This window comes from Sesamum indicum, linkage group LG3 (assembly GCF_000512975.1).
Source record: "Sesamum indicum cultivar Zhongzhi No. 13 linkage group LG3, S_indicum_v1.0, whole genome shotgun sequence".
Taxonomy (NCBI): domain Eukaryota; kingdom Viridiplantae; phylum Streptophyta; class Magnoliopsida; order Lamiales; family Pedaliaceae; genus Sesamum; species Sesamum indicum.
Genome location: NC_026147.1, coordinates 3,320,738 through 3,336,712, shown reverse-complemented (window position 1 = coordinate 3,336,712; position 15,975 = coordinate 3,320,738). Strand labels below are relative to the sequence as shown.

Sequence of the window (15,975 nt, the reverse complement as noted above, 5' to 3'; positions counted from 1 at the left end):
CCCCCGCTCCCGATGCTGCCGTAAAGGGAGAGGACTGGTTACACGGGGGCTACCCTCATTTCTTTCCCTTTCCCCACCCCCACCCTTCCCCATGGCTTTTCCCTCATCCACCAATGCCTGCTCGTGGTTCTCACTGGCCATTCCCTCATCCTCCAATCCCCTCCTCTGGTGGCAAAGAATGGCCTCCCAAAGGGTGGCCACATTGGCCATTTCCTCATCCTCCAATGCCCTCCTCCGGTGGCAAAGAATGGCCTCCCAAAGGATGGCCACATTGGCCATTTCCTCATCCTCCAATTCCCTCCGGTGGCAAGGAATGGCCTCCCAAGGGGTGGCCACACTGGCCATTCCCTCATCCTCCAATGCCCTCCGGTGGTAAGGAATGGCCTCCTAAGGGGTGGCCTCACTGGCCATTCCCTCATCCTCCAATTCCCTCCGGTGGCAAGGACTGGCCTCCCAAGGGGTGGCCTCATTGGCCGTTCCCTCATCCTCCAATGCCCTCTGGTGGCAAGAACTGGCCTCATTGGCCATTCCCTCATCCTCCGATGCCTTCCGGTGGTTTCAAGTGGCCGCCCAAGCAGTGGCCTCCGCATTGGCCTTGGTGGCCGCATCACGGTTCCGAGAATGTGAACAGCGGTGATAAAGCTGTCAAAACAACCACCGCTTCACCTCCGGCAGCATAATCATCAGTTCATTTAGAGTTTATTTATTTTCTTTTAATTATAGTTTAGGATTTGCAGTAAAATTTAGTTTATTTTTATTAATTGTCTATTTTCGTACATATTGGTTAGGAATTTTATTTCTTTCTTAGAGTTAATGAATAAATTAATTCTTATTTATTTATACATGAGTTCTTGCAGACTTATTATTTCCCTTTTTTCTAAAATCATGGAGCATTGATGTCATCATTTCATCTGAATTATATATAAACTTTTCATTTAAATATGATGATAATATACATATATATTCCAACATTAATTAAGGTCATGGTATTTCTAAATATGAAAATCTATGATTTTAATTATCTTTGTGTTACTATTACATATTATTAAACCGCGGCAAGAAAACTAATCTATGTATATTATATGATTAGTTTAGTAATATATTAAACTAAAATTTTCCTATCCAATAGAGATTAATTACGAAAGATATTATTTGCTTAATTTTCTATCTGGATATTCAGTTTTTATGAATCCCTCTCTAAAAACAGCTGAAATGATCACAAATTAAGTTGGGGAATAGAGATTAATTACGGAAGATATTATTTACTTAATTTTCTATCTGGATATTCAGTTTTTATGAATCCCTGTTAAAGAAAAAGTTGAGATTATCACAAATTAAGTCGGGCAACAGAGATTAATTACGGAAGATATTATTTGCTTAATTTTCTATCCGGATATTCAATTTTTATGAATCCCTATCTAAAAAAGCAGAGATTATCACAAATTAAGTTAGGGATACCAATTCAAACAAGTCATGAGAGGTGCAAAGGCTGTTTGCAAATGCTTAAAATAAGTGCTTATTAGTTTATTATTGAGAATAAGTTAGAAATGTATTTTTATTTTAAGATTTTTATTTTTAAACTACTTAAATTAAGTTGATTTAAACGAACAAACTGTAAACAACTTCTTATCGATTTGTTGGTTAAATTCTAGATATTAAATTATTTTTTCAAACATTCTCAACTTTTATTACAGTTATAATATTTTTTACAATTTATTCCCACCTTAAAAATAAAAGTTATTATTGACATATTTCTCGTGAAAAATAATGGGCTTATGAATTGGGCCTAGCGGTGCCAACCACTATCAAGGGCCCATTATGTTTCATGGGCTTTAACGGGTAGCAATCAAGCCCAATCAAATTAAAAAATGGGCTGGATAGTATTTTTTTTAAAGGATAATTGTATTTACATACCTAATCTATTGTATGTTTAAACGAATTATTTTTATTTTTTGGATAATTATAAATACAGTCATTAAAAATGCCAGCATAATTTATACAAAGCATTCTTATTTTTTTGAAAAGTTATAAATACAATCACTAAAAAATAGCAACGTCATCAAACAAACTACCCCTATTTTTTTTAACTATCATGGGTGAATTCTATAATTATGCGAATAACAGGGATAATTTGTATAAATAAATCATATATTAAGAGAGCATAATTATAGCTATCCATTTTTAGACCAATAGAAGCCACTGCATGTGCATTTGTTTGCATGGTACTTAATATAGTGTTGCTAATTATTTAGAGTCATAATTTTTTTATGTAATTAATCACCAATAATAATCTTTCTATAAATTGCTGCCTTGTTATCACAATACAGTGGAATTGGCTTGGGAGCGGACACTTTAAAATCTTGCAGCATGTAGTTTATCCAAATAAGCTCACAAACAGTAGATGCTAGGCTGCGATATTCTGCCTCCGCAGTTGATTTTGACACCATTGCTTGCTTCTTAGTTTTCCATGATATAGGTGCATTTCCTAGAAATATGCAAAAATCAGTCAATGACTTCCTAGTTTCCAAACAACCTGCCCAATCTGCATCACGAAAAGCTGTTAGCTTTAAAGTGTTTCTGGAAGGGAAAAACAAACATGTGGATGGACACCCTTTCAAATACTTCACTATATGTATAACTGCATCCCAATGGAGCTGGGTAGGCCATTGCAAATACTGGCTAAATTGTTGAGCTGCATAAGACATATCTGGCCTTGTGAAGCTCAAGTATAAGAGTCTTCCCACTAGCCTACAATACCTGGAAGGATCTGAAAACCCCCCACACTCTGTACTAAATTTTATCCCTGCTGGCAATGAAATCCCTTTTGCTTTTGATTGTACAAGCCCCATATCTGTGACTATGTCTGAAATATATTTATGTTGTGTGGCCAATAACCCTTCTGATGTTCTTGTAAGCTCAATCCTAAGAAAGTATTGCACAACCCCTAAATCCTTTATTGTGAAAAGGTTATGCAAATACCTCTCGACATCCTGAATATGTTTTTCTAAAGGTGTTGTGACCAATATTTATCATCAACATACACAAGTAAAGCTATCTGTCCACCATCAACCACTTTCTTAAACAAGCAGTATTCGTGCTTTGACTGTTCAAAGCCAAAAGCCTCTGTTTTCCGGTAAATATTTGGTTCCAATCCCTGCAATGGTTTTGATGGGTATATGTATAATCCCCCCGCAAAAAGACCGAAAAGCCCTTCATTAAGGGTAGCATGGTCATTTCCGCGACCGGATCCGCGTACTTCACAACGGGCGGGTCGCGGAGGACCCGACCCGGGTCGTAGGAGCTGACAGAAGACCCGGACAATGACGGCCATTCGATTAAAATGGGATCAGCCAGATGAGGCCACGTGGCCCAGTGCTTTCCGTACAACTGTGTACTATAAATAGACCCCGATACGCCATAAATGAGGTAACTGATATACATTTATTGAGATCGAACTTTGAGATAGCATACATTTCTCTCGATCAACCTAACTTGAGCGTCGGAGGGTCGTTGTCGGGGACATACCCGACGAGCTCACGGTTCTTGTTTTATTCTCAGGGGATCCAAAACCTGTTCCGGAAGAGTTAATCGAACAGCTGTGAGATCGTTGCAGGAGATAGAATAATTCGACCCGGATCAGTTGGCGCCGTCTGTGGGAACTTCTGAGAATTCTATAGTTATGGAGGGTTCATCGAGGAGAAATGCCGCCGAGGAAGAGACGCCCAGGAGAGGAGCAGGCGCAACCATCCAAATCACACAGGATGAGTTGCAAAGAATGATAGACGAGGCAAGCCGGAAGGCTATAGTAGAATATGAGCGAAGAACCGCAACCCCCCTGGTCAAAGAAACTGCTAGAAGGCAGCTATTTGAAAACGTGGAGCCAATAAGAGAGTCTAGAGTCCAGGGAGAACATGAGCACCGCAGTAAGCGACCGGCATCATCCGATGCTGGTTCCAGCAGCCATGGACGTGCAAAAAGAAGAGAGCCGGTCATATCCAGGGCTGAAGTGGAGAGCGTGGGCAAACAGATACATAGTTTGAACAAGCAGATAGACGAGTTGAAGAAACGAGGGGAGATCGTAGCGCAAAACAAGAACTCCCCTTTCTGTAATGAAATCCTTGTTCAGACTGTCGAGCCCGGGTTCAGAGTGCCCGATTTGAGGAGGTATGATGGGATGAGAGACCCTCAGGAGCACGTGGCCGCCTTTGAGATGGTGATGAATCTTTACGGACAGTCAGCCCCGATAATGGCTAAATTGTTCGCGACCACATTGACGGGGAAAGCCCAGGAATGGTTCACAAACCTACCCCGTGGGAGCATCGAGTCCTACGAGCAACTCGTGCAAAAGTTTAATTTTCATTTTGCAAGCAAGAAGAAACAGAAGAGGTCGGCTACTCATTTGTTTAACATCCGGCAAAGAGATGATGAAACGCTGAAAAATTTAATGGGCCGATTCAACAATGAGACCCTGGAGGTGCAAGAACTGAGGATTGACATGCTTGTGAGTATCCTCATACATGGACTCAGGAAAGGCTCTTTCGCCTCCGCCCTCGCGCGCGACCCGCCCTACGATGTGGAGCAACTGATGGCGATAGCGCAGAAGTACATTGACGAGGAGGAGATGAACGCGATGAAAGATTCGGAGCGAAGGGAACGTGAGTATGTTCCCAGACGACCTCACGAGGGAAGAGGGGGAGGAAATGACAAGCCGAAAACGGAGAAACGGAAGGAGCCTAAATACGTGCCAAAATACCACAACTACACTCCCTTAGCCATGTCCCGGGAGAAGGCTCTGATGATGGTAGAAAATGCTGACGTGCTGAAATGGCCTAGACATACGAGGTACACTCCCACCAAGAAGATGTCTAACAAGTACTGCCGCTTCCATCGGGAGAGAGGACACAGCACGGAAGAATGTTACCAACTGAAAGACGAGATCGAAAGGCTCGTTCGGCAGGGGCATTTCCGAGATCGCGTGCTCCCAAACTGTAAAATTGGAGGGGGAGGAAGGAGAAGCAGATCGAGAAGCCCGGACCGAGACAGAAATCCGGGCCCATCCAGGACAGACAAACCCCCGATGGGTGGAAACAACGCACCCACTAAAGGCATCATATACACCATCGCTGGAGGATCAACCGCGGGCGATTCGAGTCGAACACGGAAAAGATGCGCCCGAACAGCCGGATCGGTGCGACAGAAAGAATTCGTGCTGAAGGTAGAGGGTGAAGAGGCCATCTCATTCAATAGCTCGGATCGCTTGGAGGACGGAGGAGGAGAGAACGACCCCATGGTCATCAAGCTTGACATCGCGAACTTCACCGTCCATAAAGTGTTGATAGACAGTGGGAGCTCGGCAGACATCATTTTCAAAAATGTCGTGGACCGGATGGGGCTGGAGAATGCGAGGCTCGAGCCCGTGAAAACCCCGCTGGTCGGATTCGGAGGAAGTGAAGTGGCCTCGCTGGGGACGATAGAGCTGCCGGTGTCCATGGGCGAAGAGCCGAAGAGAAAAACGCTGACGGTCAAATTTCTAGTGGTTGATACCCCATTTACGTACAATGTCATACTGGGTCGGCCGGGGTTAAATTCGTTCAGGGCGGTTATCTCCACATACCATATGAAGATGAAATTCCCCACCGAATATGGGATCGGGGAGGTATCATGCGACCAGAAGGAGGCTCGCAAATGCTACAATTTGTCGATAAAGGGAGAGCCGAGGTCGAAGAAACAGAAGGTCAGGGAGGACGCGGAGCCCCGACCGTATGAAGCCGAACACCTGAAACCCAGCGAGGAATACAAGGCTATTCAGCTCGCCACAGAGGACCCCAGCAAGACGACCAGAATAGGGTCCAGCATGAAAGAAGGGGAGATGGCCATGATAGAATTTCTAAGAAAAAATGCGGATATGTTCGCGTGGAGCCCGTCGGATTTCACTGGGATCGACCCGGAGGTGATCGTACATCGGTTGAATATAGACCCCACTGCTCGACCTGTGCAGCAGAGGAAAAGAAATTTCAGTAAGGAAAAGAACGATGCCATACGGCAAGAGGTCGAGAAGCTGCTGAAAGCTGGATATATATCGGAAATCCAATACACGAGCTGGCTCTCCAATGTAGTGCTCGTCCCGAAATCTTCAGGAAAATGGCGAATGTGTGTGGATTTCACGGATCTGAACAAGGCGTGCCCTAAAGACCCGTACCCGCTGCCTCGGATTGACACCATGGTGGATTCGACCGCTGGGTTCGAACTTTTTTCAATGATGGACGCGTATCAGGGATATCACCAGATCCAACTGGCAGAAGAGGATAGAGACAAAACCTCCTTCGTCACAGATAAAGGGATTTATTGCTACAACATGATGCCCTTTGGACTGAAGAATGCAGGGGCAACCTACCAGCGATTGGTCAATAAGATGTTCGGGGACCTGCTCGGGAGAACCATGGAAGTATATGTTGATGACATGCTGGTCAAGAGCAAGAGGTCGCAGGACCACATTGAAGATCTCTCTCAAGCATTCAGCATAATGAGATCGCATGGAATGAAACTCAACCCGGACAAATGCACATTTGGGGTGACAGGTGGAAAATTCTTGGGGTATATGATCAGCGAAAGAGGGATAGAAGCGAATCCAGAAAAGATACAAGCCATTATGGGCCTGAGGTCGCCGAGTTCGATCAAAGACATGCAGAAGCTTACCGGAAAAATTGCATCTTTGGGCAGGTTCATATCGCGATCGGCAGATAGGAGCCTACCATTTTTCAAAGCTTTGAGGAAACCCAAGAGTTTCGCGTGGACTCAAGAGTGTGAACAGGCTTTGCAAGAATTGAAGGAGTACCTCACCAAACCCCCTCTGCTCGCCAATCCTAAAGAGGGTGAGACACTATTCTTGTATCTTGGAGTGTCCGAAAACGCGGTTAGCTCCGTGCTGATAAGGGAAGAGGCTAACAATCAGAATCCAGTCTACTATGTCAGTAAAATGCTCCAAGGGGCAGAATTGCGATATTCGGAGATGGAGAAGCTCGCTCTGGCACTAGTGGTGACTGCCCGGAAGCTGCGGCCATATTTCCAGTCGCATAAAATAGTAGTGCTGACGAACCACCCCCTCAAGCATGTGATGTCTCGACCAGAGGCCTCCGGAAGACTAATCAAATGGGCGATTGAATTGGGGCAACATGATATCGAGTACCGGCCCAAGACGGCCCAGAAGGCACAGGTGCTCGCGGATTTCATCACAGAGTTATCCAGCGATCCGAAAGAATCTGGGGCTCCCGACCATACATGTTCGAAGTGGATGCTGCATGTAGATGGGTCTTCGAATGCGAATAACGGAGGGGCGGGCATATTGATCCAAGGACCCGAGGGCATCGAGATAGAAGTCGCTGCTCGACTATCGTTCCCGGTAACAAACAACGAGGCGGAATACGAGGCCTTGGTATTGGGGCTGGAGCTAGCGTATGAGGCAGGCGCTCGTGATCTGGAGGTTTTCACCGACTCTCAGCTGATCGCTATGCAAATTGAAGGAGCATACGAGACAAGAGAGAGAACCATGACACAGTACAAAGAGATCGCACAGAAATTGATGGGAAAGTTTAACGGATGTACCATTTCACAAGTCCCTCGAGCAGAAAATGACAAAGCCGATGCCCTGTCAAAATTTGGAGCAGCAATGGATGGAATCCGTGATAGCAAAATCACTGCAGTAGTGCGCGACCAGTCGGCACTCGCGAGGGGAACAGAAATTCAGGTTGTTTCAGAGGCCGAATCGTGGATGAGTGAGATCATACGGTACCTTGGAGAGGGCATCCTGCCCAACGATCCACAAGCAGCAAAAAGAGTCAAATTTCGTGCGACCCGATTCACGTTGTTGGATGGTCAACTCTACAAACGAACAGTAGATGGCCCCCTCCTAAAATGCTTGTATGGGGAGAGAGCCCTATACGTGATGCGGGAAATACACGAAGGAAGCTGCGGTAATCATTCAGGAGCGAGGTCGCTGGCTCAGAAGGTGATGCGGCAGGGTTATTTCTGGCCCACCTTGGTCGAAGATTCTAAGAACTTGGTCAGGAAATGCGAGAGTTGCCAGAAATACGCTTCTTTGATACATCAACCAGCAACACCGATGGAGCCGATCAAGATAGCGTGCCCGTTCGACCAGTGGGGAATTGACATTGTAGGACCCTTTCCACCCGCACAAGCCCAAAAGAAATTCATCATTGTAGCGGTCGAATATTTCTCCAAGTGGGTCGAAGCAGAAGCGGTAGCCAAAATCTCGGAGAGGAAAGTCATCAACTTCATTTGGAAGAATATCATATGCAGATTTGGTATACCGCGGATATTAATATCTGACAACGGCACCCAGTTCCAGGGCAGGAAAATTACAGAGTGGTGCAAGGAGTTGAAGATCGCGCAACATTTCACAGCAGTCGCAAATCCTCAAGCGAATGGGCAGACCGAAGTGACGAACCGGACGATCCTGCAACATTTGAAAACTCGCCTCGAGAGCAAGGGGTCGTGGGTCGACGAACTGCCCGGGGTCTTGTGGGCTTACCGAACAACGCCGCGAACCGCAACGGGTGAAACCCCTTTCTGCCTGGTGTACGGGACCGAGGCCATCATTCCCGCCGAAATAGGGGAGGAATCGCAGAGAATTATGCAGTATGAGCCCGAGACGAACCAAGCCGAACGAAGTTTCGATCTCACTGTCATTGAAGAAAAAAGGGAAGCTGCATATGCCCGAATCCTGCATCATAAGGGTCTAATGATGAAGAGCCATGATCGTAGAATTCGACCACGCCAGCTGCAGGTAGGGGATCTCGTGCTGAAGAAAGTGGAGGCATCGAAACATGTGGGAAAGCTAGAGCCGCCCTGGGAAGGCCCTTACAAAGTGACCGAAATCAGGAAGAAGGGCACCTACAGGTTGCAAGACATGCAAGGTCGCGATCTACCACGCCCTTGGAACATACAAAACTTGAAGAAGTTCTACGCCTGAAACCAGGAGCCTGTGAAAGGCCGTCTACTCGAACGAGGAGCCTGTGAAAGGCCATCAACCGAAGGATCGAATAAGGAGCCTGTGAAAGGCCATCAACCGGAAGATCGAGCAAGGAGCCTGTGAAAGGCCGCCAATCGGAGGATCGACCAAGGAGCCTGTGAAAGGCCATCAAGGGGTCGAGCAAGGAGCCTGTGAAAGGCCAACCAAAGGGTCGAACCAGATGACTGATCGAACAGGAGGCCGGCAAAGGGCCATCAACAGTAAGACCGAACAAAACTACACGGGAAGAGTTCTAGCAAACTGTTAATTGTATATTCTCAAAGGTTAGGAAGATCGCATCCATTTTAAACATTGTATTACGGGATATTTACCACTCTTGTAACTTACGCAACGGTATTTATCAAAGTTTCTTTGTTTTGGTGCTTACATTTGTTTTATGCTCATGAGTCGTACGTACATTACTATCACCACTTGCACGCAACCAATACGCGAACTGAAAAAGACGCGTCCAACATGCGATCTGAAAAAGACGCGTCCAATATGCGATCTGAGAAAGACGCACTCAAGCAAAACGCGATCTGAAAAAGACGCGTCCAATATGCGATCTGAGAAAGACGCACTCAAGCAAAACGCGATCTGAAAAAGACGCACTCCAGCAAAACGCGAACTGAAAAAGACGCGTCCAACATGCGATCTGAAAAAGACGCACTCAAGCAAAACGCGATCTGAAAAAGACGCACTCGAGCAAAACGCGAACTAAAAAAGACTCAAGCAAAACGCGATCTGAAAAAGACGCGTCCAATATGCGATCTGAGAAAGACGCACTCAAGCAAAACGCGATCTGAAAAAGACGCACTCCAGCTGCGATCTGAGAAAGACGCACTCAAGCAAAACGCGAACTGAAAAAGACGCGTCCAATATGCGATCTGAGAAAGACGCACTCGAGCAAAACGCGAACTGAAAAAGACGCGTCCAACATGCGATCTGAAAAAGACGCACTCAAGCAAAACGCGAACTGAAAAAGACGCGTCCAATATGCGATCTGAGAAAGACGCACTCGAGCAAAACGCGAACTGAAAAAGACGCGTCCAACATGCGATCTGAAAAAGACGCACACAAGCAGAAAGCGAATTGAAAGAACATAATATGCAAATATAGCAAAGGAAGCGAGCTGACAAAAGTTCATTTCATTTAACAAAATGTCATATACAGGGGTCATCAAAATGCATACCCCACCCTGCTGTTTACAAATAATGGTGTCCTAACAATTCCTAGGATTTACATGTGGATCAATCAGCTCAAAATCCCACCACAAAAGTAGAAGATCGGGACTAATCAGGCGTCAGCTTCAGCCTCCAGTTCGTCCCTCAGGACCATGAATTCATCATCCTTTAGCTCAGGATCCGGAGGAAGAGGTTGAAGGTCGCCATCAAGCGAGATGTCAAGCTTGCTGCGGTCAAAAGACTCATTGAAGCCACCGAGCTTTTCGACCTGAGATAGGCAGGTCTCATAGCCCTTGGCAAACGAGTCCGCAGACTTGATCTCAAGAGCGGTCGTGAAGGTGTCAGTCTTCAAAAAATCACGAACCGCAGACATCCGGGAATCGGCCAAAGCTCGCTGATGTTCTTCGATCAAAATGCGACCAGCTTGGCCTTCTTCCAACCCGTGCTTGTGGCCTTCAATGAGACCGACCTCACGTCCCGTCCAGCTTGCCTCTTTCTTGGCCTCTGCCAGGGCCACCTCGTGCTCAGAGTGAAGAATCTCCTTCTCCTTCTTGGCAACATCGAGCTCGGCTCTCAGCCTTTGCACCTCGTCCCCCAAGGCCAGCAGGTTATCCTCCTGCTTGCGTTCGGTCTCGTCTCGTTCAGCCAATTGAGACCTCAAATCTTGCACCTTCTGGTCAGTCGAAATGTAACTCTTCCGGTAATGGGTGCATTTGAGGCTTAAGCTCCGAAGAAAAGTCATGGCCTGCAAAACCAAAAGCAATGAATGGCACAAAAGAGGGGAAGTCGAAGGAAACCAACCGATGAATTACCTGGACCAGGGAGTGGGCTGCGAACTCCTCAAGCCGAATAGGGTTATTCGGTACAAGTGCTCCCTGGTCGCGAACGGAGACGAATGAATTGTAGACTGCAAAAGTATCCCCTCCGGCCTCGCCATACAGCGACGAGCTCGACATGTCCTGCCATTCGGGAGGCGGCACATTACCTCGAAGAGATGCCCGGCTATCCTCCCAACAGGTGGCGAGCTGCGCCACCCTCAAAAATTTGTCCCGATCGTCATTAACGCTAGTTTTGTCTGCGGCTTCCCTAGCCATCCTGCTCAGCACGCATGGGCTATGCGATTTCGGAGGCGGGTGAGAGGCCTCAGCGGGCTCCTTCATCTTGCCCTTATCGCTAGGCCCCAACTTGGATTTGGGCCCTTGTCCCTTTTTGAGCGGAGATCGCCTCCTCTTCTTAGATCGCTCCTCAGGTGGACCGGGGCTTCCTTGGTCGATCCCATGGCCTCCACTAGCCTCATCCAAGCCCAGATCCAACTCCGAGGAGTTATAGCCAAGATGATCGTCATGGGCGGAAGGTGTACCCTCGCTGTCAACGGCAATGGGCTGTTGCCCATCGGGAGTGGCGACCGCGAGTGTTTTCGAGGAAGGTGGGATCGGAGGCAAGTCTTTAGCACTCGCGACCGCCTTACCCTTCCCTTTCGGGTCCGAGGGACCGGCGATCTCACCCCCCTGGCGTGATTTGTTCTGGGCCGCGATCCTCCGCATAGCCGAGCGCGTGCTCATGATGATACTATCTGCGAACAGAGAAAAGTTAGCACACTCGGACGTCACAATGATAAAAGCGAGTGAGACCGAAAGAAGAAATTCACCTAAGGACTCTTCGATGTGAAGGGACGCTGGAGAGAGCCCAGACAATTGCAAAACTTTCTCATTGAGAAGCTTCTTTGGGTCATACTTATAAAGTGTCAGACTCCTTATTTGGTCACCCTCCAGCCCCCCACCACAGGTTTTCGGAAGGGGTTTATACTTAGTCCACTCGTTCTTGAAAGGCCAGACACCACTAGGAGGTCGAATGAAAATGTAGCGGTCTAACCAAACTCCTACATTCGACTTCAGGGCGCTCAGATACCCGCAATCTGGTTTGGCCGAAAGATAGAAAAAACCCCGACTACCAGATCGCTTCGAGGTGGTGAAGGAATATAAACTCCAAAAGTTATCAAAACTGGGTTCTAACTCTAGATATCGCATCATTACCACAAAAAGGACTATATGGGTAATGGAATTCGGGGAAAGCTGCATGGGACACAACCCCAACTTATTCAAGATCGCGGCCACCGGGGGAGCCAGAGGGAATCTCAACCCGGCATCGAGGTGTTTGATAGAAAAAGCAGTGAACCCCTCGGGAGGACGATGCATACGGTCGAAGGTGGCAGGGATCAGGATGTCAAAATCGGAGGGGATGTGGTACTTTTCTCTAATCTTATCTACAGAAACCCTAACTGTACTGACCACAGCCTCCCAAGGGTTTTTGGCGAGCCGATCCTGGAACTTAGCAAGGACCGAAGGTCCGGCCTGTTTATCCTTAAGTTTGGTGGCCGGAAACTTTTTATTCCTCTTGGGAGAGGTGGAATACGACCCATGCGAAGACTTAGAGACAGACCTAGACCCAGACCCTGAGGACGAACCAGAACCAGACTCGGAAGAGGACCCAGAAGCAGATTCAGAACGAGATGAAGATGACCCTGATCTAGATCGTGGCTTAGGGCCAGATCGCGACCCAGAATTCGAGCTAGAGCTGGAAGGCATCGTACCTTAAAGCAGGATGACTCTGGAAGCCGCAGATCGAATACGAACTCGTGGTTGTGAGCCTTGGTCGCTGGAAGTCTTTGCGTGAGGTGGACCGAGAAGTCAAATGAGGGGGTATTTATAGGAGACCCACTCTGGAACAACGCGCCCAGATGAACCGAGGGGATCTTGCCACGTGTACGCCATCAACGGACGCGACGGTTCGACTTCCTCAAAGGCAACGAACTTGCACTTTGAAAAAGTGGGGGAGTAATGATAGGTATATGTATAATCCTCCCGCAAAAAGACTGAAAAGCCCTTCATTAAGGGTAGGATGGTCATTTCCGCGACCGGATCCGCGTACTTCACAACGGGCGGGTCGCGGAGGACCCGACCCGGGTCGTAGGAGCTGACAGAAGACCCGGACAATGACGGCCATTCGATTAAAATGGGATCAACCAGATGAGGCCACGTGGCCCAATGCTTTCCGTACAACTGTGTACTATAAATAGACCCCGATACGCCATAAATGAGGTAACTGATATACATTTATTGAGATCGAACTTTGAGATAGCATACATTTCTCTCGATCAACCTAACTTGAGCGTCGGAGGGTCGTTGTCGGGGACATACCCGACAAGCTCACGGTTCTTGTTTTATTCTCAGGGGATCCAAAACCTGTTCCGGAAGAGTTAATCGAACAGCTGTGAGATCGTTGCAGGAGATAGAATAATTCGACCCGGATCAGGTTTCAAGTGGTCATCTAAGCAGTGGCCTCATTGGCCATTCCCTCATCTTCCGATTGCCTTTGGTGGTTTCAAGGGCCAGCTAAGTAGTGGCCTCACTGGCCATTCCCTCATCCTCCGATGCCCTCCGGTAGTTTCAAGTGGGCACTGGCCATTCCCTCATCCTCCGATGCCCTCCGGTGGTTTCAAGTGGGCACTGGCCATTCCCTCATCCTCCGATGCCCTCCGGTGGTTTCAAGTGGCTGCCCAAGCAGTGGCCTGATTGGGCATTTATTCATTCCATAATGCCCACCGGAAGGGGAGTGGCCTCTTTATTGGCCTTTTGTGCACCCACCTTTCCCATGCTCTTGGTAGCTGCATTACAGTTCCGAGAATGTGAACAATGGTACTAAAGTTGTTAAAGCAACAACAATTTCACCTCTGGCAGCATGATCAATTCATTTAGGGTTTATTAATTTGTTCTAATTAAAAGTTTATATCGTAGTAATTAGATTTAGTTGATCTTTCTTGTCTTAGTATTTGATTTATATGGTTTAGGAACTTTATTTCTTTCTAAGACTTAATGAATAAATTCTTATACTTAGCCATATTACAATATCTAATTTTCGTATATGATATTATAACTAGTATAATTACTTTATATTTGATAAACAATAAAATACAGTATTTGAATATTATACGTATATAGTTATACACAGATAATAAGAAATATATATAACTATATTTTTTAAAATAAAGTAATTTACCTCCCTATATAAGGAGGTAAATTGCTTCATTTAAAAAGTATAGGGGTATAAATTACTATATTTTTTTTCATTGGGGATAATATGCTTATTTTCAATATCACAGGGGTAAATTGCTATTCACCTATTTTTAATTGGTGAAAGTGGGAATTTTAAAATTTGACATAATTTCTCCAACTTTATTATTTTTTTCCGAGTCTCTAACTTTAATGCTTTTGTTAATTATTGGACTAATATAGAATTGTATTAAAATAAGTACTAATAAAGGATACTGTCATCGCATTTAAAAAGTAATTAATCCCTCCAATTTGTCCACTTCTTTTTAGTCATTTTAATTTTGAATTATTTATTAAATATGAATTCTGTTTTAAAATTTAAAATTATTTATATTTTTAATCTGTTTATTTTTAAAGCATATATTTGTTTTATGATAGCCTTTTTTGAATTTTATTTTGCCACTTACTGAAATGAAGTTATTTTTTTAATTTCATTAATAATTATTTACCTTATTTAATTTTATTTTGAAGCACATATTCATTATTTTTTTTAAAGCACGTATTTTTTTTTATCCAAAAGATTTAGCAAAAAAGTTAATTAAATTTATTTCTATATTCAATACACTTTTATATTTTTTGTGCTTTAGTTTTAATCACTTTAACTTTAGTTAATTTTCAGATTATTTATTGTTAATTTATTTTTATATTTTCAAGTTTAAATTATATGTAAATGATTGGCCAATGGATGTTTTGTGGGCAGCTACGAAATGGAAGGGTGAGGATTCCATCTCTGTGTCCTATCGCGCGCTTGCGACTGCAGCTGTCTACCATATTTGGAGCGAACGCAACTTTTGCCAGTTTGACAGAGAGGAATGTGATGCATCAAATCTTGCTGCTATCATTATAGGAGACGTGCGACAAAGGATTCTCAGTGCTGACTTACCTTATTCTATTAGCTCATGTGGACTTTATCGTTTATGGCGAATCTCTTGGCCTGTCGGGAGGAATGTCTAGCTTTGAAATATGTTATATTGTACCTTTGTACTCCTTTTACTTAATAAAATTTACATTTACCGAAAGATACAATTCTTCTGTACCTTGGCATGGGGTACTAACTAGTATTATAAAGAAATTAAAAAAAAACTAATAGGCATGATGAGTAATTAGATGAAAAATGATTACGTTGTTATTCAAAACTTGTAGTTTTTATTCAAACGTAGTTTCAATGGTTATTGAAAAAGTTGGACAATTATTTAATCACAGAGTCAAAACAGACACTAAATATTCTATCATTCAGTTAAGTTAAATATATATATATATATATATATATATATATATATATATCCCAAAATTCACACAAATATTCAAATCCCGGCTTTAACTAGTAAGAGTTGAAGCATGCACAGAGACTCCTATACCCAATGACTTGTACTCTCCTACTTTAACTCCGAATATCTCCACAAGCTTTGGAATTGGATATACTTCAATTTTTGAACAAACTAATCAACGGATTCTGATAAGTATGAATTGATCTCTTACTCACTACTATAAATGAATGCTTCTTCCCCATCATTTTCATTACTGAAAACCAAATGCACAGTTATTGATCAGCCATGGCCAAAGTAATTAGCCGGCCATCATGCATTGCTCTCATCCTTCTCCTTTGCTTTTCTTGTTCTCTTCCCCATGCCCTCTCTCTTGATCTCTCCTCCTA

At 44.9% G+C, this 15,975-nt stretch overlaps 2 protein-coding genes across 2 annotated transcripts; both read left to right on the top strand.

The window, feature by feature from the left end:
- On the top strand, positions 114-680 carry LOC110011673 (nascent polypeptide-associated complex subunit alpha, muscle-specific form-like). Its single transcript, XM_020692237.1, has one exon. It carries the CDS (start codon positions 114-116, stop codon positions 678-680), a length of 567 nt encoding a protein of 188 aa, XP_020547896.1.
- On the top strand, positions 3,680-8,989 carry LOC110011672. Its single transcript, XM_020692230.1, has one exon. The coding sequence runs from the start codon at positions 3,680-3,682 to the stop codon at positions 8,987-8,989; it is 5,310 nt and encodes a 1,769-aa protein (XP_020547889.1).